The following is a 24,927-nucleotide window of genomic DNA, read 5'->3' as shown; positions in this document are numbered from 1 at the left end:
CAGTGGGGAGACTCCAAGTAACTGCACATCCCGTAGAGATCTGACTCTCAACATGTCACACTGCTCTGGAACATCCTTCTAAGTATTCTTACCTAATGAAGTATGATGAGTTTGACTTCCTTTTGAATCCTGCAGCAGGCCATCTGACATGTTGAGAGCTTTACATCTCAGCAGGACATTGTACATTTTGGATGGAGCGTATTTGCATGAGATTCGTGTGTGTGTGTGTGTGTGTGTGTGTGTGTGTGTGTGTGTGTGTGTGTGTGTGTGTGTGTGTGTGTGTGTGTGTGTGTGTGTGTGTGTGTGTGTGTGTGTGTGTGTGTGTGTGTGTGTGTGTGTGTGTGTGTGTGTGTGTGTGTGTGTGTGTGTGTGTGTGTGTGTGTGTGTGCGTGCGTGCGTGCGTGCGTGCGTGCGTGCGTGCGTGCGTGCGTGCGTGCGTGCGTGAGCGCGTGAGCGCGTGCGTGCGTGAGCACATTTGCACGCTCTGTGCTTTGTGAGCATTACTTATGCATGCATCTGTGCCGTATGTTTATATCCTTTAATGTTTAGTCCCATTTAGACACATTTCATTGTCGAAACTTTACAAATTCGCATTATTCACGCCTTGAGAATCCTCTCTTAATCATTGTGTTGCCGTGTACCGCGGTTTATTTATTTTTATAGATACATATTTTGGTGGGTGTTCGCTCAAACATTGCCAGCATAATAACAAACATCCTAATCACCAACATCATTATCCAAATCCCCAAAGGAAGCTATCTTACCTGCACGCCTCCCCTTCCTCCCTCCTTCCTCTGCCTTCGCCTCCAAATCCCCCTATCTCTCCCGGGCGCACAAGGCGAAAACATTTAGTTTAGCTCACAGTGGATGAGGGCGTTTGTGTCTAGCGCCGGGAGCTAGACCTCCATTTAAATCTGCATCCCTATGAGGAGAGGAGTCAAGAGTGTTCACAACCCGGCCCTCCCCACTTCTTCCTCTCCTAGACTCACTTTCCATCTCACTCTGCCTGGCAGCTGCTCTGCCCTTCTTCCTTCCCATGGTCCACCCACACTACCTCAGTCTATGTTTCCTCCATTACCTGTGCAAAAGCTGCAGATTCTGCGCCTCTCAAGGTCACCACTCCAAACTGCTCCCAGCTACGTTTTAATAAATCAATGAATATTTATCAGAACACATGCCTGCATCCTGAATCCAAATGTTCCTTTTTACTATCTCTGTGAGGACACTGCTCAGCAGCGCCGTGTCCTCTGGTTAGGTGTTATTGCTTTGTCTGTTACATGGATTAAATGGAGATTTTGACACTGTTGATCCTGCCGGTTCCCTCTTCATTATGGGCTAGTTCCCTGCACGTGTGATTTCTGAAAATTAGTACGGTCTCTGTCCGGCATTCACCGACATGTGACCCATTTTAACCCCACGCCAGAGATAACTTTAATTCATTTCTTGAAGGTTGATGAAACTTAGCTGAACTGCCTCTTTGCACACTCCACTAGTTTAAAAATTGCGGTATTGCAGAGTGATGGATGAAAAGAGAGGGCGAAGGATGAGCACCCAATATCTCCACCTGCACACCCACTAAAGATAAGATGAAGAGCTGGTGTCAATTTTAAAAACTGATAACAGACACTACAATACATCCAAGGACAACCATTTTTACATTCAATCTTGAAAAAAAGGTTATTTTTTCATTCACAGTCATTTATTTACGCCTTATGCTACTTCTAGAATTGTACCTATTAAACTATGATACATTTAGAAACCCAATTTGCCATTGGGTGCTGCTCTCTTCCTGCAGAGACTTCCTTTCGTTGTCAGGAAAAATAGCAAACGCACTCATGACGTCTCCACCGCAGTCAGTGAGAGGTCACATCTTAATTTAGAAACTCTTTTACAGATAGTGTGGTGTAATTAGGACTTTGCTGTTATGTATGCCCCGGGGACATGCACACACTCATAAATCTCATAAATATACAGTAGGTGTCGGGCTGCATGCTAACTGTACCTATGAGGCAGTGTGTCAGCTCTCACTCTTTCATAATGCTGTGAATGTTAGAGCCTGGTTCTGCTCTGTCGCTCACCAGGAGAGTTCCACTGCAGCTTTGAGGAGGAGGCCATCTGCATGTTCACCCAGGACAAGAATGACGATTTTGATTGGACGAGGCACAGCGCTGCTACCAGAGACACCAAGTACACCCCCAACACCGGGCCGAGCGGGGACCGCAGCGGTTCCAAACAGGGTAAGAACTTCTCAAAGTCTTAATTGTTTACTAAACACATCCCCATACATTAATAGCACAATCATAGCATAGCTTTAGTAGGACTAATGCTTAGTATCTAAGAGTTTAACCCGGTTCAAATTGTATCAACCAACTAAATGGGCCTTTTCCGTGATTTTCAGTTTTCAATTGGGTGCTACACCAACTAGTAGCAAAGGCGTAATATAATTTGACGTTGTATGGAGAGCCCAAAAGTCCTTAAGGATGTAGGTTGGGGACAATTGATACAAATCAAAATACATCCTGAAGACCAATGCAAGAGTCACCTGAGAGACCGAGAATGTTTTGTCTTTGTGTATACAATGTTAAGTTTCACTTTCACTTCACAATCATAGTTAATTTAACACAACCAAAATAATTTCGCTAACCTAACCAAGTACTTTTTTTGCCTAAACCTAAAGAAGTTGTTGTTTGTCATGTTACTCCCTTTTCACTTTACCTTGTGTTGATTCACTTTAACTTTAACAATTTAAGTAGGCACAATTGAAACATTAGAATATTCATGAGAACCACTCATAATGCTCATGCAGCCAGCTGATAACATTTAAAATGGCCTTTAATGACCAAGAAACCGAACAAGAGCAAAAATGTAAGGAATGGATTAAACAATTGATGATATTCTCTAACGTCAAAGTCCAACATTATCATGCTCAGCTAACTAGCTTACTCCCTAGCTATAAACATACTATTTAAAATGATGATGTAGGAAATCTTTGAATATTCAAATCTGTTAGACACTTGTATGTATGCCACTTCACTGAAAGCTCCATTCTCAGCGTGCGCCTGCTGAACGCCTCAAGTTTTCACACCACACTAAGATTTAAGGTGAGCACACAGAAACTTTCCCCCTGTCAGCAGATATCAAAACAAACTCTGCACATAAATTATTCTGCACAGTGAAACCTAGATATCCAAGTGGAGTACAATGAACAATAAACCAAGTTTTATTACCGGAGAGGGTCTTTTACAAAAAAAGATGCATCCAGTCAATATAAGTTGTCAAAACAGAAAATAAATCTCTGAAATAAGTACGAAATTGGACCATCCATTTCATTCAACTTCAGATTTAAGCTGACTCCTTTGTTAGCTCAGCTTTTCGCAACTGTCATAGTGAATGTGTCTGAGACATATTCAGCAACAGGTACCGGAAGAGAGAGAGCATTGGAGTGAGCAAGAGGGGAGAAGTTAGGATTAAATGTGAAAACAGGCTTCCGACCAACTCATAAAGTTAGCATTAATAAGCTAGCTACCTGATAAAACCAGCTAGCAACAATTTTCATTTCTAATAACAAAATCAGCCTATGGCTAGAAAATAGTAACACTTAATGGGAATATGCATTGTTCTCAAAATAACTGTGAGTTTAAATCTGCCTCTGAATGTGTTCTTATAGAAATTATATTTTGACCCAGATAGCTACAGGGGGCCTAGCAAAGGGTCGGCTTATTGGTTCCTTTGATGAATCATCATTAAGGAGATTATTTGATTGAGCATTCCCTTTTATAGCTTTATACTCATGGGGGCACAGTGATTTCTCTGTTCACAACAGTCCAATCATGTGTAATAACCTGGGCTTGGATTGGAAACTCTGCTTTGCCAATGGTAGTGTGAATGTGTTTGTCTATGTGTTAGACTTGTTCAGTGTATCCCTGTTTTTACACCACACATGCTGAGAAAGACTTCTGCTCCACTGAACTAGAATATGTGTATGCAGAGAAAATATATATATAGTTGGATACATGTTATATAACTGTAGATAAAGTTAGATACAAATCACCTACCGACTGAACATTCACTTATCAGTGAGCCAGGTAGGGAATATATTTTTCACAACTTGGGGTTTATAGATTTAGCTGAACAATCATATTGCAATTTATGCAGGATTAAGAAAAAAACCCAGTTGTTGTAAGTGTAAGTGGTTATTTTTGCCAGCTGTCAGAGCGGCTCTGAACACACTGCACCTGCTCATTGGATTGGAAAAACCCCGGTTGAATGCACACATTTAAATGGACACCACTCTGTTATTTCTTATGTAATCCATGCATGAATAAATGAACCCCTACAGTGCACCAGGCAAACAGTATCATTATCATGTCATTGCTAAATTACCTGGCAAGATGTAAAATTAGCATTGAATGGATTGTACCAACTTAACAAACAGTTCACAAAAAGTTTCAATTTTTCATCTTTTTATAATAAGATAGAAAGAACCCAGTGTTCTTGGCTCTATAATAGATGTGATTCTCTGTAGACATTGTGTCATCAATTGTTTGATGCAACGCTATTAAACAATAAGCAGCCTTGATCATTTAAATGTAAGAATAAATGTTCTCTGCTGCTGTTTCCATTGGTGCCTCAACCAGATAAATATGCACAGGAAAAAGTATCCAATATGTAAGTTACATGTGCAGGTATTTAATATTCGAGAACTTAATGAATAAAGAATAAAAAATAATTGGATTTGCAGGATTTCATATGAATCTGCTGATGGGTGGTATCTTTGGTGGAGTATAAGTGCCTATTATGGCGCTGTGGCACCGGCAGCAGCTGAAGCAGTAAATAATGCATTGGCTTTAATCACCTAATGGTTTCCAAATGTCCAGCATTTCATTACCGGCCCCATTCCTCTTTTCGTATAATTATCTGATATGAGATTCAACTGAGGGAGATATTCCATTTGATTTTGGCTGCAGGGGCGTGCTCACTAGCTACCTTCCCTGTGCCAGTGGCAGGGTGGAGATTGGCTTTAGATCATGTGGCACAGACACCACCGGGGGGGGCAGTTTGACTCGCTGCCGTCACCGTGCTGTCCGCCACCGTCAGATGGAGGGAGCAGAAATGTAACCCCATTGTTATCGCCTTGATTCGCCCCTGGTTGTTGCTATTAGTCAGAGATGGCAAAAGTACACACATCCTTTACTCAAGTAGAAGTACAGATACTCGTGTTTAAAAATACTCTGATAAAAGTAGAAGTACTGACTAAACTTCTTTACTCAAGTAAAAGTAAAGAAGTATGGGGTTCTAAATGCACTTAAGTCAAAAGTACCCATAACTACTAGCTGTTTTAAAGAGTACCTGGCCTCCCTTTATATTAATAGAACAATAATGTCATTGTTAGCTAATGAATGTTTCGATGCTGAACAATGGCAACATGACAACGTTTTCATTGGTCCCTCTTCTTTAGAGAAGACCAGGAAATGATGGATACACGGATCGTGTTCAAATCAATAGGCACGCAATGACTCTAAATAATAATGATCAGGCCACCAAACACAGATTAAAACTAAAGGAACCAGCCTGTTTTGAAAATGTAAGAAGTAGAAAGTACAGGTATTTATGTTAGAATTTTTTAAGAAGTCAAAGTAAAAAGTCGTCAGAAAAATAAGTAGTGGAGTAAAGTACTGATACCAGAAAAATGTGCTTAAGTCCAGTAACGAAGTATTTGTACTCCACTACTTCCCACCTCTGCTATAAAAATAAAACTGTCCTACTGCCCCTTATCTCTTATACAGAGGGTTTCATTTCCATCATGCCATCGCAAACTGGTTGAAAAATATCCCAGAGCATGACCAAGGAGGACTTGTGGTGTCTACAGTGACAAATGATTTCCCGGTGTATCTGTGGGCAATCACAAAGTAGTTGTGGGACTCTGAACACTGTCTGACAAACGCTCTCATATTTTTCAAAGGGTACATCTACTGTGCAGTTTCCCAGGAAGGCACAACGACTTTGTCCTGTGTCCTGAAGACAGCCACGAGGCATATTCAGATAACACACTCTATATACAGCACTATAAAGAAACTGAATACATTTGCCCTATAGGGGATACAAAATGAAATCTGGACAGGACAAGAAAGATGAGTAACCTGACAATCTGGCGGGTTTAGAAGCATCTGCCCATGATAGACTACTACCTAAACTGTCTATTAAAAATTCCTTTAAACTATATCCTCACAATTTGTATTTGAATTGATGGATTATTACTAAACCAGGGTTCAACCACCTTTGGTTTTTCATCCAAATAAAGGGATTTAGATAATGTGGCTTGAGTCTTGGCTTGTTCCCAATCTGTATAATCATCTCAGAGCTTGTTTGTATTGATTCTGTGGGTATAATTGTAACACTGACTGTCTTATTTGTGTTTCTAGGTTTCTACATGTACATTGAGACATCAAGACCACGGAAGGAAGATGAGAAAGCGCGACTAGTCAGTCCGTTTTTCAACGTAGCACCTAAAAACCCTTACGTTATCACCAACCCGCCTGCCTACTGCTTCGGCTTCTTCTACCACATGTATGGGAAACACATAGGTAAGACACACTCCTCATTCCTTCACTGTCTCCAGTCTATACAACAAATGTGTGTGTGGGTTTAATCTGCCATAGAGTTCATCCCCTGCTGAAAAGATCATCTTCATTTATATTCACTGCTCAATGGTTCATGGAAACTGATGAATAAAAGCATAATTAGAGTCGTTCTTTAAATAATCTGTCACTCGAGCAGCAAAAGCAACTTGAAGTGAGTTTAAATTGCTTTGGCTATTCACTGCTAAATGAAGGAGATGCATTCTTATGTATGTGGATCTAAATAACAGTCAATGAACCAACACAACAAATTGCATTTACCAAAGAAAACTCCATCACCATCATCTGTTGGACGTCACACTGGCTTTGAAACATTAACGGAGAGATGGTGTTTCTTTCTCTCTGTGTTTCACAGTAGGTTTTTACTTCATTTTGTCAAAGAATTGTTGTTTATTATGAGACACTCACTGAGGAGAAAAAGTAAAACCACGGCACTTTTTTCCAACTGAATCTCAGTCCTTTCCACAGAGTTGGTCCCATGTCAGGTGTGGCGGGGAGTTTTTATGCTTTCATGCTCAAACTTAGTAAGTGCAGCTGTCAGGTGTTTGAAGCAAAACATATCTCACTTTTGCAACAAACCTCTTCAAAGGTGTGTACACAAATCCTGGGCATTAGCTCTTACGTTCCTCTCTGAATGTAGATAACAAGCTTGTGTGGCCCATTTGAAGATGGCAGAGCGTCTGAAGGAGCCTCCTGTGGCTCGAGGCTGTCTTTAAGGCTTCCTCCACCGGGGACCCAATCAGCCAACCCCAACACTCAGGCTCTGACTGTGTGACTGTGACTTTGGGACAGAAGACAAATAATAAATAACTTTGGCACAAAAGCTGCAGACTTACATTTTTAAGGCTTCTTTTTGTGATTTGTACTGTTTGGCTTTACCCTGAATCATTAGCTACTGCACAGGTTCTTAGGGCAGGTGAGGAGCAGGAGCCCCGCTGGGGGGGGTTGCAGGGTCACCGTGGTATTGAGCTAATATTGTGCATTCTAGGCTACAAAAGATGATGTGTCCTTCTTTTGTTATTTCGTTTTTCTCTTAGGTAAGAGAAACACTTTTACCAATGTGTAGTGTGAATTGCTTATAGCAGATTTAATAAGTGATACCAAATAGTATTAATGATTAATAACTTAATAGGATGTATCGTGTAAAACCACACTTTATATTTAAGTTTCCATTTTATTTATTTGTTATATTATAATAACATGTTAGTTCAGCATAACACAAAGTCATATTTTTTCGCATTCAAAATCAGTTCACTTGTTCAAAGTTGGGTCTGCCTCTGTTGATATTGTCCCTTGTCTTTGGTCAGTTTATGTGTAATGGTCATAGGAAGTAGTTGAGGTCATAAACTTGAGCAGCTTGTAGCTAAATATTATTCCCTCAGTTTTTGCTGGCCTGTAATAATTATTTTGCAGTCACCAATCATTCGCTACAATTTGAAAATGTACTGTGAAAAACGTATTTGTCTGTGTTACGGACCATCACCTTTGACATTTGTACTTTAAAACAATTGTATGACTCAGTTGTTGTCTTCCATCAAGGCATTCTCTGTGATTTGTTAACATGCAAATCCATTTTGGGACATTCACTGTAAGCACAGCAGCCTTGAAGCTCAGTTTGTGGGGCATGTGAGGTTGACACGCTCACAGACGGGTCTGCTTTAAACAAGGACTTGCCGAAATGTTTCTCTAAATAACAGTACATTTTAATGACTAATTTAGAAAGTCAAAGTTTGAAAGAAAAAAACATCCTTAAGTCATTTGTGTTTAATACTCTAAAATCAAGGAAATGGTGTGGTTTAATCAAATTGGAATGACAGTGTCCCAACAACCCAAATAACTCTCCCTGAGAACATACAGCCAAATCCTGATGGGTGCATGAAAGTACCCTTCTTCCAAATGTGGCTACATCACTATAAACCAATGACAGACAAAAAACACAAATATATCCAAACTATGGCAGATTATTTTTTGTTCATGTTTACTTTTATAAGGAAGCAGATGGGCCATTAAAAAAGACAAAAACATCGACACAGAAACATCAAATGAACTAAAATGACTGCTGCCCTAAAATATATATTTAATAAACCAAAAACAATTAGAAGAAAAAAAAAGATATTAAAGGAAGTTGGAATAGTGAGAAATAATAGTAACTGGTCTCTAAGAGGGGACAGGGAGTTGCAGATCTGTGCTCATTAAACTTCATGTTCAATAAACTGTGAAATCACTACAGGCTGGCAACTGCACTCGACTCTGCTTTGAAAAGATGTTTACAGCGAGCATTTGGCTGCATTTACCTTAGTATTCTGGTGAGACCTTGATGGTATCAACTCCATCTCCACCCTCCACCTGCTCCATTCCGAGCTGCTGCTCCGACCCCCCCCCCCCCCCCCCCCCCACTCTCTTCTTCCTTATTTATTTTTGTTTTGAGTGTGATGGCTTATATGTTTTTCTTAAGCAATATTTTGTATTTTCTACTATTTAATTTCCTTTGAAGTTTGTTAGCTGACTCTTATTTGAATTGGTAATATAAAAAGGCTTTCAGATTGTTCTATCGAGGAAAAGGCACATTTTCAAAGATGTAAATGCGACCTAAATGAGTGTTTGGGAATTTTACCTCGGTCAAAGGGGTAATGTTTTCGGTCCAGCATGTGCTTTATCAGCAAAATTACAAGTCTGAATAACAGGGTGGACCGTGGACACAATCCTTATTTGTTACCAATTGAAACAGCAACGGCAGAGGTCTGAGCACTCTGAGTGTCCTAGTGATGGATGTATTGTAAGACAACTCAAAAACGTTTTAAATAAAACAAAAATGACATTTCCAATTTGATACAACTAGCCATACGTTTTTTTTTTAATATGTATTTTGGATGAACCGTCCGTTTTACAGTGAGTTGACAGCAGGGCTCCATATGGTCTAAAATTCAGCCTGGCTACTTATCAGCAGTCCTCAGGGGAAAGGCTGAATGGAAGTGTCCAGGTGGGGGTGCCGGACCGAACATCTGGAGAGGTGGAGGCGAGGGAGGTGGACATACTATAAGGACGGAGGTGTTGGAGGGCGACTCAGCGGGGAGATGAGAGCTCCTCCGGCTCCCTGCCGAGGTTGAGTAGGCCATGACATTTCCAATTTGCTCAAATTGATCGCCAGCCAGACCCTCTCTTCCCTGCCATCCCCCTCCCCCCCCGTCTGTGGTGGAGCCCATGCCCAGACGATGGCGTGTTATGATGAATGGGCTAAATGTCAAGGACTTGAAACCCAGCTCAGATCCTCCATGGCTACGCTCCATTTAGTATTCTGCCTCTCCGGCCGTGAGAGAAATTCGCCCCAGAGCTCAGGAATGTTGGTTTGAGATATTTTCCACCCAGAGAAAAGAATGCCTTTGACAAATGGTCCAAACAATGCATGTTCACTAGTCCCGTGTTGTCTTATTGCAGAGTACTGTCATTTGAAATAGTTAACGGCTTTTAGACATGGCACAGCTCTGTGAAATGCTGGGAGGTTGATGCTCTGTGGGACTGTGCTGAGGAGGTGTTTCACAGTCAAGTTGGTGCACGGCAGCGCTGAGGGCCAGAATCAGTCGATAAGGAGTTTCGCCCCCACGCTGATGAGAACTGTGGATCAGGCTCAAAGAAACTCCTCCGTAGTTAGCTACAGGGGGATACCTGCGACAAGGTCACGCTTAATTACTGAAGCGCACATCAAAGATTGCATTTGGAGCCCGTGTCGCATTTGTTTATTGGATTAAGTCTCCGGCAAAGCACACCAAGCAAGTCTGTTTTAAGCCTGACCTTCTGAGAAGCAACAGAGTCATCCTTTCATTAGCGAGGAGGGTGGTACTGCACCTCAATCCCCCCCCTCACTTCCTCGCTACATAATTGAACATTTCCAAGAGCTATTTCTCACTTTTCACCAGACCTCACATCTTTCTCTTCTCAGATCTTTTTTTAAATTTCACAAGTTTCTGCCACAGGTATTCCTTTTTTTTAAAATTGATTCCAAAGAAAACTCAGCAAATGCCTTTGCTCAGGATGTGATGACACTGACACAACCACCTACATCGAGATGAGTTCAAAGAAAATGTAAGCCAGCTAGCTCAGCAAGAATCCTCCTACATCCTTAAACACTTCAACATGAGATGAAACCGCAGGTCATGTTTTGTACGAGAGCTCATCTCTCACTGGAGATGGTGCTGTCGTCGGGGAAGGGGGGGGGGGGGGGCACTGTATACCGCGCTGATGTGTGAATATGAACAGGGACATACGGTGTAGCTTTCCCTCCTCTCCTCACAGAGATGTACAGTAATGAGGCACATTGCTGAGGCAAAGATGCATCAAAAACAACATCACTATCCTAGGCGTTTCTGTTTTTTGCTCGCCGGTTGTGTCAACGTATAGGTGCTGCTTTCCATGCGATTGAAATCCACTTGACTTCAGAGGAGGGGTCCTGCTGAGCTCCGCTATGGTGCCAATGCTAACCTGATTTGGGTCTTTGGATGCTGCTCTGCTAGCCCACTGCTGAAGTATTGCGCTCTCTCTCTCTGTCTTCCTGAGTGGCGCATAGAGCGAGCAACACAATTGCTTCTCTTGGAGAGCTTTGGAGGGGTTGCACCGGGTGTCATCATCTGACAGTTTTAAATCAAAAGCCTTGGGCCAGACAAGAGGTCTCACTGAGAGCAGTCTTCCATTCAGACCTGATATATAGTCTATTCTGTCTCAATGAGATCCTGTATTTCTCTTATATAAGAGGATGTATATTAATTCAGTTAAAGGTCACCTATTATGCAAAATTCACTTTTTCATGTCTTTTATACATCAACATGTGTCCCCTCTGTGTAAAGACATTCTGAAAGTTTCCGGAAAAAAGATTGGTTCATTTTTTGTCCTGATCCATTTATATAAAAACCTGTCTGAAAATAAGCTGATCAGATTTTGGCCACTTTATGATGTCATAACGTTTCTTTGGCTTGTGTAACCATTAGCCAATCACCAACCAAGGTAACACCCCGCCCACCTTATCACCTGAATTATTATTCTTATTATATTATTTTTCATCTAAAGTAACAGACAGAGAATCAGCACTTTTGAAACAGGGCGGAAACAGAGGGGATTATGGGATGCTACAACGGGTGATCTTTTAGGGGTTTCAGCCAAACACTTCAGAGACATGTTTTGTATATATCTGAGACCTACAGTATAATATATTGAGAAAAAGAGTATAATAGAGGACCTTTCAAATGATCTGTCAAATTGCATTTTCCACAATGCAGAGTTGGTTTAGATATCCAGGATTTCTTCTCCGGCGCAGAAGATTCAAACCGGAGCTGGACTGAGAAGAAATAGTTTGATCCTCATGATGCATTTACACTCGCCAAATATTCTCATCACGCATCGCCCATTAGGGATAATTAATTGGGTTATAACAGGATGGAAGATAATTTATGATCTCTTGCAGAATCACAACTTAATAAATGTTTTAGTTCGTGTGACCTGAGATTAACCTTTGCTACTGCCCTGCTCTGCCTCGAGTGCAGATGAATACATACATTTGAAATGCGGCGGAGACTGCTGTGAATATTCAACTTCTTGTAAATGTTCACGTCTTCTTGTATTTTCAGCTAAAAATGTCTAGAGCCGTTTTTGCAAGCACTTTCACAAAGTAGTCCAGTATTATTTATCTCAAAAATAGAAAACTTCTCAACAGGACAGATGTATCGTTAAAAAATGTTAGTTTTACAGTAATTTTAAAATGCTTTTTTTATGAATATGAACACAAAATCTTCATGATGTCCAATAATGTTAGGAATTTAAGTAGTTGGTTAAGATTCATATTTTATTTTCTTAAGGATTTGTTTTCCATTTCATCCAGTAAATGGCATGGAATCCGCATCAGTGCTGAAAACAGTTTAATCACAATGTTTTGTACAACCTATTCAATACCGTAAATGTCTTGGTTGAAATTATAGGGCTGCAGTATTGTGGTTAAAACCTTGTCTGCTAGAGGTTTTATATTTCTAAAGTGTGAAGCTGGTGAAATGCGATGTGGGTATTCTTCTGCAATGTTCAAATCTCATTATTACCATTAGTCATTCTACACTCATTCATAAACTACAGTAGATGGATCGGAGGGGATCAGGGTTATTTTGCAACAATTTTCTGATTATATATTTCTTTATGTCTCTATTCATACTCTCATAATGCAAATAACCTTGATATGAGCTGAATAATTACAAAGAGTGGGAGAGACAGAAACAGAAGAGAGCACAAAGGAGGGAGTGTGGGCGAGAATAAAGGCAAAAGTTAACAGAAACTTTATTCAGTCTGATTGTCATTATGGTAACTCATTAAAGTAAGATTAAAAAGAATAGCCCTCCAAATCATAGGTAGATAGTTTCAAAATATGTTTATCGCTTTACTAATTTGGTTTCAATCGGATCTTATTACTGGAGGTGGGTTGCGTAGTGGGTTGTCCCTAGGTGTTTCGGATCAGGGGGTCACAAGTTCGAGTCCCACTGCAGTCAGCATGTCGTTGTGTCCCTGGGTAAGACACTTCACCCCAAATGGCTCCTGTGGGGATTGTCCACAGTAAAGCAGCATCCAAGGATTTGAATTATTATATCAGCAGAGCTATGGAAGAGTAGATTCAGTACACGTTATGTTTATAATGCCTACTGAAAAACAGGCATCTTGTCGACCGTTTTGTAATTTTCATCCATTTCACTTCCACTTGTTTTCTGGTTTTAAATGCCATGATACAATTTTATGACTGTAATTTTAAAATGGCTCCCAACAGCCAATTGTAGAGGCATGACCTGACCTCCTATGGATGCTCATCAGAGACCTTTTAGCTGCCGTATGACAGGAAGCTTGCTCCGCACTTAGGAAGAGCGGTTGCTAAGAAACATATTATCCTACCTGCTAGTCTACCTTGCTTTGCACATTGGCTCAAGGACACGTTGGTCTGTTATACAAATGGAGAGAGAGAGAGAGAGAGAGAGAGAGAGAGAGAGAGAGAGAGAGAGAGAGAGAGAGAGAGAGAGAGAGAGAGAGAGAGAGAGAGAGAGAGAGAGAGAGAGAGAGAGAGAGAGAGAGAGAGAGAGAGAGAGAGAGAGAGAGAGAGAGAGAGAGAGAGAGAGAGAGAGAGAGAGAGAGAGGGAGAGAGTCTAGGGATCTTTCTTGGCACAGTAGATGTGTTTCCATGAATGTATTATTTATTTGTATGCGTGTTTTGAAGCTGTATCGCACTACAAAAGCTGTAAAGAAAATGTCATTAAACTTCCTCAATTGCAAAAAAGGTTTTCCACTTGCTTTGGGTGGTTTTTGCCCCTGTTGAAAAATTGAATATAGAAACCCATTTGCTGAATAAATTCTGACAGTTAACTCGCATGACATCAGTTGTTTTCGCTGTTGGTGTCTTCTCAGAAATATTCCCTTCGCATATTGGAACAGCATGATACATGGCATATACTAGTTGACATAAAAGAAACATCAAAAGGTGCCCATTTAAACAAATTCAAGAATACCATTTTTCTATGGTTCATTTGTTGGATGGCAAGGCGACTTGTTTTGCAACCTATTCTTCTTCTTCTACTAAAGCAAAGCAAGCGTATAGCACCCACTTTCATGGAATTGTGTCACAGAAATATAAAAAAACTCTAAATAAAGTCTTAGAAAAGTGAATAGGGACACATTTGTTACCCTGAGTAGTGGTGACCTACTTTAGTCACATATGAGTAAATCATATCAACAGAGAGGAATGAAGATGATGCAGGGCTCGTTAACAAAAGTTTCCTATACTGTATCACCGTGTCAAATGTTATAATTATTATCGAACTTTGAACTCATTTGTTTTGCTTTTACACGACCCAGTAGCACTTTGTGGCCCTCTGTGTATTTACTGCTTGATGTTCTGAAACCACATGGAAGTGTTTCAGGATGTTATCAAATGTGTTGTAGCCATGTCTTTATGTGCATCTGTCTCTCTGCCACAGGAACACTAAACGCCCTCCTGAAACAGAAGGGCCAAACGACCTCCGAGGCTCCTGCGTGGTCGCTAAACGGTAACCAAGGTGAACGCTGGAAGCAGGCGAAAGTAAGCATCCATCCGACATCATCCTTCCAGGTAAGACTAAGAAACATAATCAATCCAACACGCCGCTGCACTCCTCTTGTTGCCCTCTATCTTCTTCTCTGACTGTGTTTGTGTGTGGAAGGATCCCTTTCCTTGGGGGCGGCATATTGATGTAGCACTTCACAAGCTGTGATATTAAGCAGAGAGGTGGACACTGTTTGCCATTGAAAACACAATATCACTCACGTTGCGTTCAAGACGCTTAATCGTTGCGTGTTGAGAATACTCTCAATCATGTTTATGACTGCAGTTGTGGAAAGTAATTATAGTTTCAGCTGCACTTCTGTTCCCTTTTTTATTCTCTCCACTCTTCTTACTGCTCCAACACCACAAGGGTTCTTGATTAAAACATTTGTGACATTAAAAACTGAAACAAACACCAGCCACCTGCTGTTATTTTTCATGAAGCGCAATTTAGCAAAATTACGCTGTGTACTTTTAAGGTTTTATCTGCTAATCATCCTATTGTTGTGGTCTTGCAATGCTGAACACATAACATGACAAACATTTCTCTCTGCAGGTGGTGCTCGAAGGTATCCGGGGAAAAGGCATCGAGGGAGACATAGCCATCGACGATGTCACGCTGGAGGAAGGGGAGTGTCGAGACCCTCCACCCAGTGAGTAACACCCCTCTCTGCCTCCTCCGTCCCCTCTTATCTGAGCTCCACGCTCCCACTCTACCTCGTTGGACAAGGTGGAGATTTACGAGAGGGGATCTAATCTTAGACAGTTGCCAGCATTCAACCACACTCTCTGGTTGCCTTAGAAACAGTGTTGTAATCACATGAATGACAGCCACGCTGGCTGAGTGGAGCACTGTAATTGCGCTTCGGGAACAAACAGAAGGTAAAAACAGAAAACAGGACACGGAAAATGGCCTGCAATTGACAAGGGGATATTGGACAATGTTTCCAGAAGCTTCATAAACTGAGATTTCCCTTTCATATAAATAGATGAATCAGGGTAATCTATTAAATGTTTCATGTCAATAGTGGAAAATAACCATATATATCCAAAAAAGAATCAGTCATTGATCTCCGTCTGTAAGATGTATTCTATTGTATTACTGCAAGATTATTATTCATTTGGATCCATTATAATTCAAAGCGACAACATGAATTAATTTACTTTTGAGTTATAGGAGTGGCCGCCCAGGCTGAGGACATGCTAAGAATTATGCATTTCAATCTCACATGATGAATCTCACATGACTTTATGTGAAAATGAGAAATATCTCATGGAGGGATGTTCGGAGGTGACATCAGACTGAAGAAGAAAGAGGTTCAGAGTAACTGTTTTAGGATCTGATCCTGCAGGCTAGTAGTTGTGCCTTGAAGGAATCATTTGAAATTGAATTTTTTGTAAATAATGTATTTGCTGCCTTGCTGAGGCTTGGAAGAAGAGATTCATACTACGTTGGCTTAGTTGAGCTTAGCTTAGTTTAGCATGAAGGCTAAAAACAGGGGGGAAATAATTTGTACAAAGATAAAAGTGTGTCCTTTTTGTAATTAGATTTTTTGAGGCTTGCCATGCCAGGAAGAAAAAAGAACTGTATAACTTCCTGTAAAAGTCCAAATTAACCTTATTTAAATGTTTGCTTCCCCTCTTTTCAGTCTTTATGCTAAGCTAAGCTAACAGACTGCTGGTACATGATGGATAATACATTAGGGTGGTAATCATCTTCTCACCAAACTCTCCTCAGCGTATTTCCTAAAATGGCTTTCTATGGAGTGAAGCACACTTATAATTTGATGTCCATGTGTTATCTTTTTATGTGAGTGTAAAGAATGAACTGCTAGCAATATTTTCAGTTTCTTTTCCTTCTTTCGTTGTAGATCTCAGCTCCAAGTCTCCGTCCACATCCTCCCATATATGGCTGCTATGCATCACCTTGGTGATGACCCTCCTGGAAGGTCAGAGGTGACCCTTCTCTCCGTCATCTCAGAGGCGAACATTCAGACCCTCCGGAAGGGTCTGTGAACTATACCCTCGACATCCAATCACCAAAGATTCATGCATCCTGAAAGCAGCAGGGTTCCCCTGGCAGACCACGGAGGGGCCGATATTAATGAAAGAGGGAAAAAATCATGATATAAACGTGACACAAAAAGTAATAAAGAAGACGCGCTAATTTTTTTAAAGAAACCTCTTTTACAGAAACACTCCTCGCTGCAGGACTCTGGACATCTTTAGGAGCACACAGACAAGTGGGCCATGAATAAGCCTGGACTTTCGCGAAAGAGTTCACAAGCATCGAAGGAGGACAGTTTGTAAAGCACAAGAACCCTTTTATGAAGTTATGAAAATATCTTTGGAAGGCGGTGGATATATAGACTAGTGACTTTTTTGAAAAGGAATGAACATTTCCCTGCTTACAAACACATGGAATCAGACCTTTCTCTGTGCATCTTTATCTTCATTTTTCTCGCACCAGATGCCATTCAGCGACACTTGTTTTTCACTCTGGCCCAGCCTCACGTCACACCTTGGCATTTCTTTATCTGCTCGGTGCTGTACTGTAGAAAAACAAGGTCTCTGGCAACATTTAGTTCTGTCTGCTTACTCCCCTGTAGCTGCCTATGTATCTATTAACACTGTGCTCACAAGTCCAAGTGGCCAACCGGCTGTGTGGTGTCAGAACAATGAAAGCAGGAGAATCAGCGGAGGTGTAGACAAGGTGGACGGGAGGGCAGAGAGACGCTCAGGATCTGAAATGAGAGAGGGAGCAGAGTGGAGGAGAGGGAGAGAGGGAGGAACAGGCAGAGAGTGGAGAAAGGTCCGATCAGTGAGGCCTGACTCGAATATTCAGTCCGCCTGTGGAACAGAAGCCACTTTACTTTCTGCCATGAAACAAAGTGCCTTCAGATTACAAACCGAATCGTGAGCCTGTGTGTTAATCAACATCGAACACATCTCTGTTCATGTTTCCTCTGATGGGCTATTTTCTACATGTTTCTTTTGCCCCACAAGTGCTGACGGAAGGGCATGCGTGTTCAGAGGGAGTGTTGGGTTGTTTAAATCCTGATGGGACAGTTGCCTGTGTGTGTGTGTGTGTGTGTGTGTGTGTGTGTGTGTGTGTGTGTGTGTGTCTGTGTGTGTGTGTGTGTGTGTGTGTGTGTGTGTGTGTGTGTGTGTGTGTGTGTGTGTGTGTGTGTGTGTGTGTGTGTGTGTGTGTGTGTGTGTGTGTGTGTGTGTGTGTGTGTGTGTGTGTGTGTGTGTGTGTGTGTGTGTGTGTGTGTGTGTGTGTGTGTGTGTGTGTGTGAGTGTTTGTGCGTGGTTGTGTGCGTGCATGCTCCTAAGCCTATGCCTATGCCTCGGCGTAGTTCAACGTGAAGGCAGCATCCCAGGCAGAGCTGGCAGACCAGGTTTGGATACAATTTGGATTTTAAAAAACAGCAGCAACAATGAAAGTGAGGCTCTGGATCTTTTCCTGCAGAACGTCAAGATTATACAGGAGGATAAAGACATGTGGTCGAATGAATACCCCCACTCTCTCTTCCCATAATTCTCCTTCCCTGCGGTGAGCATTTTTTAACAAAAGAACGACCGCTGAATAAAACATTGCGTTGTACAGGGAGGAGAGTAGGAACTCTGGGACTGTAGGCTCTTCTTTAGGGTCATACGCCTCGCCCCTACCCTCCACCATTTATATGGAACAATACAAGAATAAAAGATAATAATGACCATAATAATAGTCATGATATTTTATTACTCTAGCGAGAATGTTTCTCTGCTTTTACACAAACTGTGAAGATTGACTGTGGAAGATCTACCTGAGACCATAACCTTAACCAGCGGGGTTTTTAAAAAATGTATTGTAAAAAAGAGAAAATAAGAAAATGAAAAATTCCGTTCATTGTTGGTTATGACAAATGTTTTGAGGACTTGTGTCTTGTTTCTTCTTTTTATTTTCTTTCTGTTGAAGATGACTTAACTTCCTTTCTCTTCTTGTCGTCTCCCTTTGCATTGCTTAAGTATCAAAGCTGACGGAAGCATAAGAAGTAAAACCAATTTGGTAACTGTATAACTTGTAAATGTTAAAGAAGCTCTATTCAAAGGTTTATGATAAATGTTTTATGTTGGAGTACAGGAAGCACAACATACAGTTTAAGGTCTCAACATATAAAATCCATTTTATATTTCTCTGCACATACGTGACCAACTCCCACAGGCTTACCAACACAAGTCCGCGTTTAACAGCAAACTGATTATTTTGTACTCATTACATTCATATTTATAGTGCAACCAAAACACTAAAGGACAGAAAGAAGCCCGGTATGATGGAGTGATCATCAATGCAGACTGGGTAACGCTTCAGTTTGGTGTTGTGGTTGTTCAGCAGATGTAGCCTCTTCTATGGAAGCCTGAGTGGGTCATGTACATGTGTGAGCATAAAGCTGTGTACAATAGGTGTGATAAGAAACTGATACGTGTAAAGAAGATTAATATGCCAAGCAAAACAGAGCAGGATGATGAACATTTCAGGGCATCCTTATAATACCATCATGGTCTGTATGATGTTATTACAGAGACATAATCACAGCCATTATCTGCTGTTCATTTTTATCTTTCGTTTTTGTGTTTTTATTTCTATAAGGCCAAGATCATAATGAATGTAAATGGACTTTTGGTGGGAGTTCTTTTCTTACAGTCTTACTATGTTTTACCTTCTTTTGTGAGTGTGCTTTTTATGATGAGAACATTCAGAGGTTGTTTTCAACACATAAGGAACAAGTTTGTCTGACTTTGACACCATTTTCTAAATTACAAGCTCAAATGAAATATCCATTTGGGTAGTTGCTATATCCTCGTGTCGTATAGTAAATATTGAAAAGTGCCAAAGTGCCCCGTGCAGTCGTCACTGTCACTAAGCCTGGCATATGAGTTCCTTAAGATATTTTGAAACTGTTCCTTTTACGGCGGCCCTGAGCACCTTTTCAATGCAAATGTTATATTAAATACACCTCCGAGAATATAAATGATTAAAAATAACTGCTGGATTTAAATGAAAGAACACCTTAGGTATTACTTTAATTTGAAAGTAAAAGTTTGACGTTTGGGAAAGGAGCTTCAACATAACTTTGCAGAAAGACTGTTAGCTTAGCTTAGCATCAATACTATAAACAGGGAAACTGCAAGTCTTGACCTGTCCTCCTACCAGCATCTCTAAAGCCTGCTATAAACACATAAAGCCCTATAAGTGATGCTTGTTTAATCTTTTTAAAAGAACTTAAAGTTTAAAATCAACACGTTTTGGTGTAATTGGCTTGTCAGGAAGCTAGCAAAGACATTAGCAAGCTTCAGAGGGATATTCTGGTAGCTTAGCGTGGTATCAATCTTCTCCTCTTTCTCTCAGCAAAAGCAAATAAACAAACTTCCATTCGACAAACATTTACTTCAAAATAACTCCCATGAGTTCAATTCTTTCTTCTGGATAGTCACCATAGTGTGAAATTGTCTGAGCAATATCAACAGTAGCCTTTCAAAACCTATGACAGACCTGATATTTATTTCAAATGTGTGGATTATATTGTTACATTTAGGGTACATTCATATCTGCAAATCCTCTGTGAAGGAAATCTTTTCTTATTTCCCCAGGACAGCGGTTGAAATTTGACAGCTAAAGGAATTATAGTTTGTTTCCAGGTTATTATTAAGTGCCCTTTGTGTAAACAAAAGCAGTGAGTCTGCTGAGTACTAGCTTACTCACTCAGCTCTGCTCTTTTTTATTGATAAAAGTCCTCTAAAGCTACTTTAAAGTACAATTGAATTGGATTAACACTTTCTGAATATGTACATAGTGTGGTGCTCACTGACTATTATGACGATTAGAGGCTTCTGGAAGGTGTGAAGTGCTCCTACATTTGCATGGGGAATAGGTTTGAGGTATTAGTAGTTTATTCTTCATTGCTGTGTCCCAGATATTAACCGTTTGGGTAGTTTGGCACTCAGGCAAGAGTTTGCAGTTGTAGTGATAATGTTAGGAATTTGAATAGGATTACAAATATCAAATTATAGTATCTTTATTCACCAGAGTTGGACTGTATAAACCATACGTACAGCAATCTAACACAACTGCCTATTGATGAGTACTACATTCTCAAATGATTAGTTGATTGGAACTGGCTGTTTTCTTCCTGCTTCACAATCATTGGCTGATTACACCAGCTGACTCCAAACATCCTATCACATCCATGCAGGCATAAAGCATTGTCATGTGGCCTGATACCTTACACATTTATTTAGCTGATTAGCTTATGCTAATGTTATTTGCTGCCACAGCTCCCTGAAACAAACAACCTCTACCTTATGTAATGTGCTTTTGCTGCTTAGTCTTTTAAAGCTCTCTTTAGAGCCTTTGCCACCAAATCTAGCTGTATAACCATGTTCTATTGACCTGACTTGAATATTTCAGCCCCAAAATGATAACTTGTATATTAATTACTAATTTCCAGTTGCCCTCTTGTTAAGAAATGTTGCTTTCCTTTCATGCCTCAAAAGGTAATGAAGAGATAAACAACAGAAACGTTTTAAATAAAAGTTGATAGGGACTCAGCAAAACTCCTGCAGTATAATCCCCTGAACAGTGTGAATACTGTTTATGTGGCAGTGTTTTGAATAGCAAGGTATTAGCAAAAATACTGTGTTTGGTAAGAAGTGATCATACATCTGTATAGGAGTTGTGTGAGAGTTTATTAACAGATGTGTTGCACCTCATAATAAATGAGGTGCTGGGGTCAGTTTGTCAGTTCTACTGCATTACATTACATCGCACAGGTCACAGTATACACTAGGAATTGCCTTTCCTTTGTAACGCTGTCTAAAAGACAAGCAGATCGTTACTGCATGGAGAAAGGACAAAGCCATTTGGTATGTGGGAGGAAGGAAGCAGTCTGCAGTACAGTTTACACGGACAGAAATACTTTTAAAATGCAGCCTCACTTAACTTAACGAGAAAAATTAAACATCTGACTCACTGATTTTGTGAAACATAAATGCTACATGTTGCTGTAATTTTAATAATTACCGGCGGATATTAAAAATACCAAGTAAACAAACAAGTTCTATTTTTATAATGCTGTTACATACTTGAAGAAAATCTTTTATTTCTTTTGTGCATTCGTTGACAAATACTCAAAGGAATTATGCAGTTATGCCTGAATGTACCCGATGCTTACATTAATACCATTAAAATGGAGTTACTGTACCATTAAAGGATGTGGTCTGTCAGGGTTTGTGCAGGCTGCAGATTGGACATAATTGCCGCAACATGCAGTGTGCTCAAACTATTTCCCAGGTTCTTTGGTAAATTTGATTAAACTTATCCATGTGAGTAGAACCATGACCAGTTGCTATGCGAGAAAATGTAATTTAATAAAAAGTACTGCCTTAATTTCTAGAAAGTGCATATCTTGTAATATTCTAAACTACAAGTAGAACAAATCCTGCCTGAAGTCCTTTTCAGTTATGCTGCTAAACTCAGGCAGTTTTTATTTAACAAAGTTCCTTAAAAAGGTGTTTTACAACTGTAATTTACATATTTTAACCTCCGTAGTTACACTTATAGTCACCTTGTAATGTTTTATTCTCACCATTGAATAAAATGCATATTACCTGTGCTCTGGCGGTCTTTAAAAGGAACAGTCCCAACATTTCTTTTTGAGTAGAAATGTTCTCATTTTCTGTTCAACCTTAAGAAGGGCTTTGTCACATTGTGCCATTCATTGCGCTATCTTAGCTTCCCTAACCATTCAGTTCCACTAGCCTGATATAATTGCGACAGCTAGTTCCAATAATCACTACTCACACCTTGCTTTCGTGGTTTTGAATCAGCAAAGAGAATTTGGTGCCAAATGGGGGGAAAGCATCGTCTTAGGGACGACCAGCACCGACAGAATTGGCAGTCACAGAAAGTGTTCATATGAGGTACTCAAAATGTCTGTCGTATTAAACCTGAAACATTACCACTGTGTTGAATGTGTTTTTTTTTTAAAGTGAAATTGCCATCTTAATGTGGTTTCTTTCACTTTCCCGCAGTGGCTAGGCAGCAGAGAGTGACTTCTCGACAGGAGGCTGACTGCAGTCTCACTAAATAACTGGAAGAGGTAGACACATTTTCAGAGATCTCATTTTACTCTGTCAGGGAAGAAGCAGTGTGTCACTGTTTGATGGCATGGCTGCTCTGTGTGACAACTTCACCAGAGGGAGAACTGCCACCTCTCGCTTCCTTATTGTCTCACTACTTCTCGAGGCCAGGCAGGAGCAACATGACCGTTCACACTGACTCCATTTATACTAGTCCAGTTATTTAACATCAATGGAGCAAGATGAAAAAACTGATATGTATTTGCCCCCCCCCTCGCTCCAGAAAAAGACCCCTGGAAATAATACGTTTGATGCTGTAATATCAAGGTTGATAAGAAAGCTGTGTTTCAGTGATGTTTTTTATCTTGTTCTGTACCAACACCCTGTTAAAATGACCTGTCACTCTTCTCTGTTTTGTGCTCTATATTTATATATGATCAGGCTTCTTTTTCACTGTATTTCTTTGGATTTATCACCCTTTTTTTTGTGCCATACCTGCAACTAATGAAAAAATAAAGAAAAGGAATATTTTATGGATTGAGTCAAATAAATGTTCCATTGTACGAGACAAGAGCATAATAACGTGCAACTGAATAGAACACAATGTTCCATATTATAAGTGCTTAAACACAGATCCTCTTGTTTCTGTGGCTTGCCTTTACTCGACACCTCTGTCCCGGCAGTTTTTCAAAGAGAATGCCAAGTTATTCCCACAGTGACCACCTGTCTCCCACTCAAAGAGCTGGAAACAAAAGCTTTTGTGTTGTGCAAATTGTTCCTTTGACAGTACTCCCCAGGTTGTGGCTCTGAGAAGAGCTCGCTTGCTTGCTTTTGCTCTCAGACTTGAGAGTATGTGAGTGATTGTGGTGAGAAAAGGACATCTGAGGGAAAGACTGAGCAATAACAATGGTGTGTGGAGGGGCTTGAAAGTCATCCAAAGGTTAGCCAGCAGGGGCTTTCTGACTGAGGAAAGCTTATAGAGTGTTGGCCACTGTACACCTGAACACAATGTCTCCCTTCCTTTTTGAAAGGCTATTCATACAATAAAACTTTTTTTAATACAAACACAAGGTCACAACAATGGTAAAGAAAAAAATACACATTAAAGGTCCCCTATTACACTATTTGTCATCAATATATATTATAGTTCTCAGTTAAATACAAAACATGTCTCTGAAGTGTTTGGCTCTAAACACCAAACAGATCATTGCAGCATCCCATAATCCCCTCTGTTTCAGCCCTGTTTCAAAAGTGCTGATTCTGTCTGTTACTTTAGAAGAAAATAAGGAGCCACTCCCCACGCCCCTCTGAGATATATTTGGTGAAACAAATCACAATGGTGCTCTAGGAGGAGATTCAGGTGATCAGGTGGGAGGGTGTTACCTTGGTTGGTGATTGGCTAATGGTTACACAAGCCAAAAAAAACGGTATGACATCACAAAGTGGCCAAAATCTGATCAGCTCATTTTCAGACAGGATTTTATATTAATGCATCAGGACAAAAAGAGACGGGGTCTTTTTTCCTGAAACTTTCAGAATCTCTTTACACACAGGGGACACATGTTTATGAAAAAGTGGATTTTGCATAATATGTGACCTTTATAGCGGCAATAACTCCCTATGAGTTAGCTGCTGAGAGGCTAAAAAGTGCTCTTTGCTGTGACGCGTTCCATGTAAGAGTCCGTAGTCATTTGTACATTTGTTCCTACATCATATCCTCCAAACCGGCATCCAACAGGTGACCTAAATACCAATTAACAACACCCACGTGACCATTGCCGGAAGTGATAAACAATAAGAATCAAACGCGATGTAAACAGAAATATAAGATAATAATACAAATAATAATAATAAGGCAAAACAAGCATTTTGGCTCCTATAACCTTTAATAATCATACATATAATAGTAGCCTATAGTTTTCATATACATAGTACAATGAGATTTTAAGGCTACTACTAGTCTTGTCGTGGTTGTTCCACTGATCAACAGGTGGCGGTAAACACACTAATGTGCAAACCAAGCAGGGAAGAAGAAGACTCCATTCCAGTTAGCATGGTTGAACCATAGCAGTTTTA

At 40.4% G+C, this 24,927-nt stretch overlaps 1 protein-coding gene across 5 annotated transcripts in view; it reads left to right on the top strand.

Moving 5' to 3' along the window:
- The window catches only part of LOC307016891 (MAM domain-containing glycosylphosphatidylinositol anchor protein 2), a 185,576-nt gene extending 162,194 nt beyond the window's left edge, over positions 1 to 23,382 (top strand). For all 5 annotated transcript variants that reach the window (XM_079646256.1, XM_079646255.1, XM_079646254.1 and 2 more), the window contains 5 exons: positions 2,082 to 2,237; positions 6,423 to 6,584; positions 14,627 to 14,757; positions 15,287 to 15,383; positions 16,602 to 23,382. In XM_079646256.1, coding sequence (XP_079502382.1) covers positions 2,082 to 2,237; positions 6,423 to 6,584; positions 14,627 to 14,757; positions 15,287 to 15,383; positions 16,602 to 16,690 — 635 coding nt within the window. In that variant the 3' untranslated portion in view covers positions 16,691 to 23,382. The remainder of the gene's footprint in view (positions 1 to 2,081; positions 2,238 to 6,422; positions 6,585 to 14,626; positions 14,758 to 15,286; positions 15,384 to 16,601) is intronic.
- Positions 23,383 to 24,927: the final 1,545 nt, after the last annotated feature.

Source organism: Notothenia rossii (genome assembly GCF_949606895.1).
Source record: "Notothenia rossii genome assembly, chromosome: 8".
Taxonomy (NCBI): domain Eukaryota; kingdom Metazoa; phylum Chordata; class Actinopteri; order Perciformes; family Nototheniidae; genus Notothenia; species Notothenia rossii.
The sequence above is the reverse complement of the archived record's forward strand: the minus strand, read 5'-3'. Positions and strand labels throughout refer to the sequence as shown.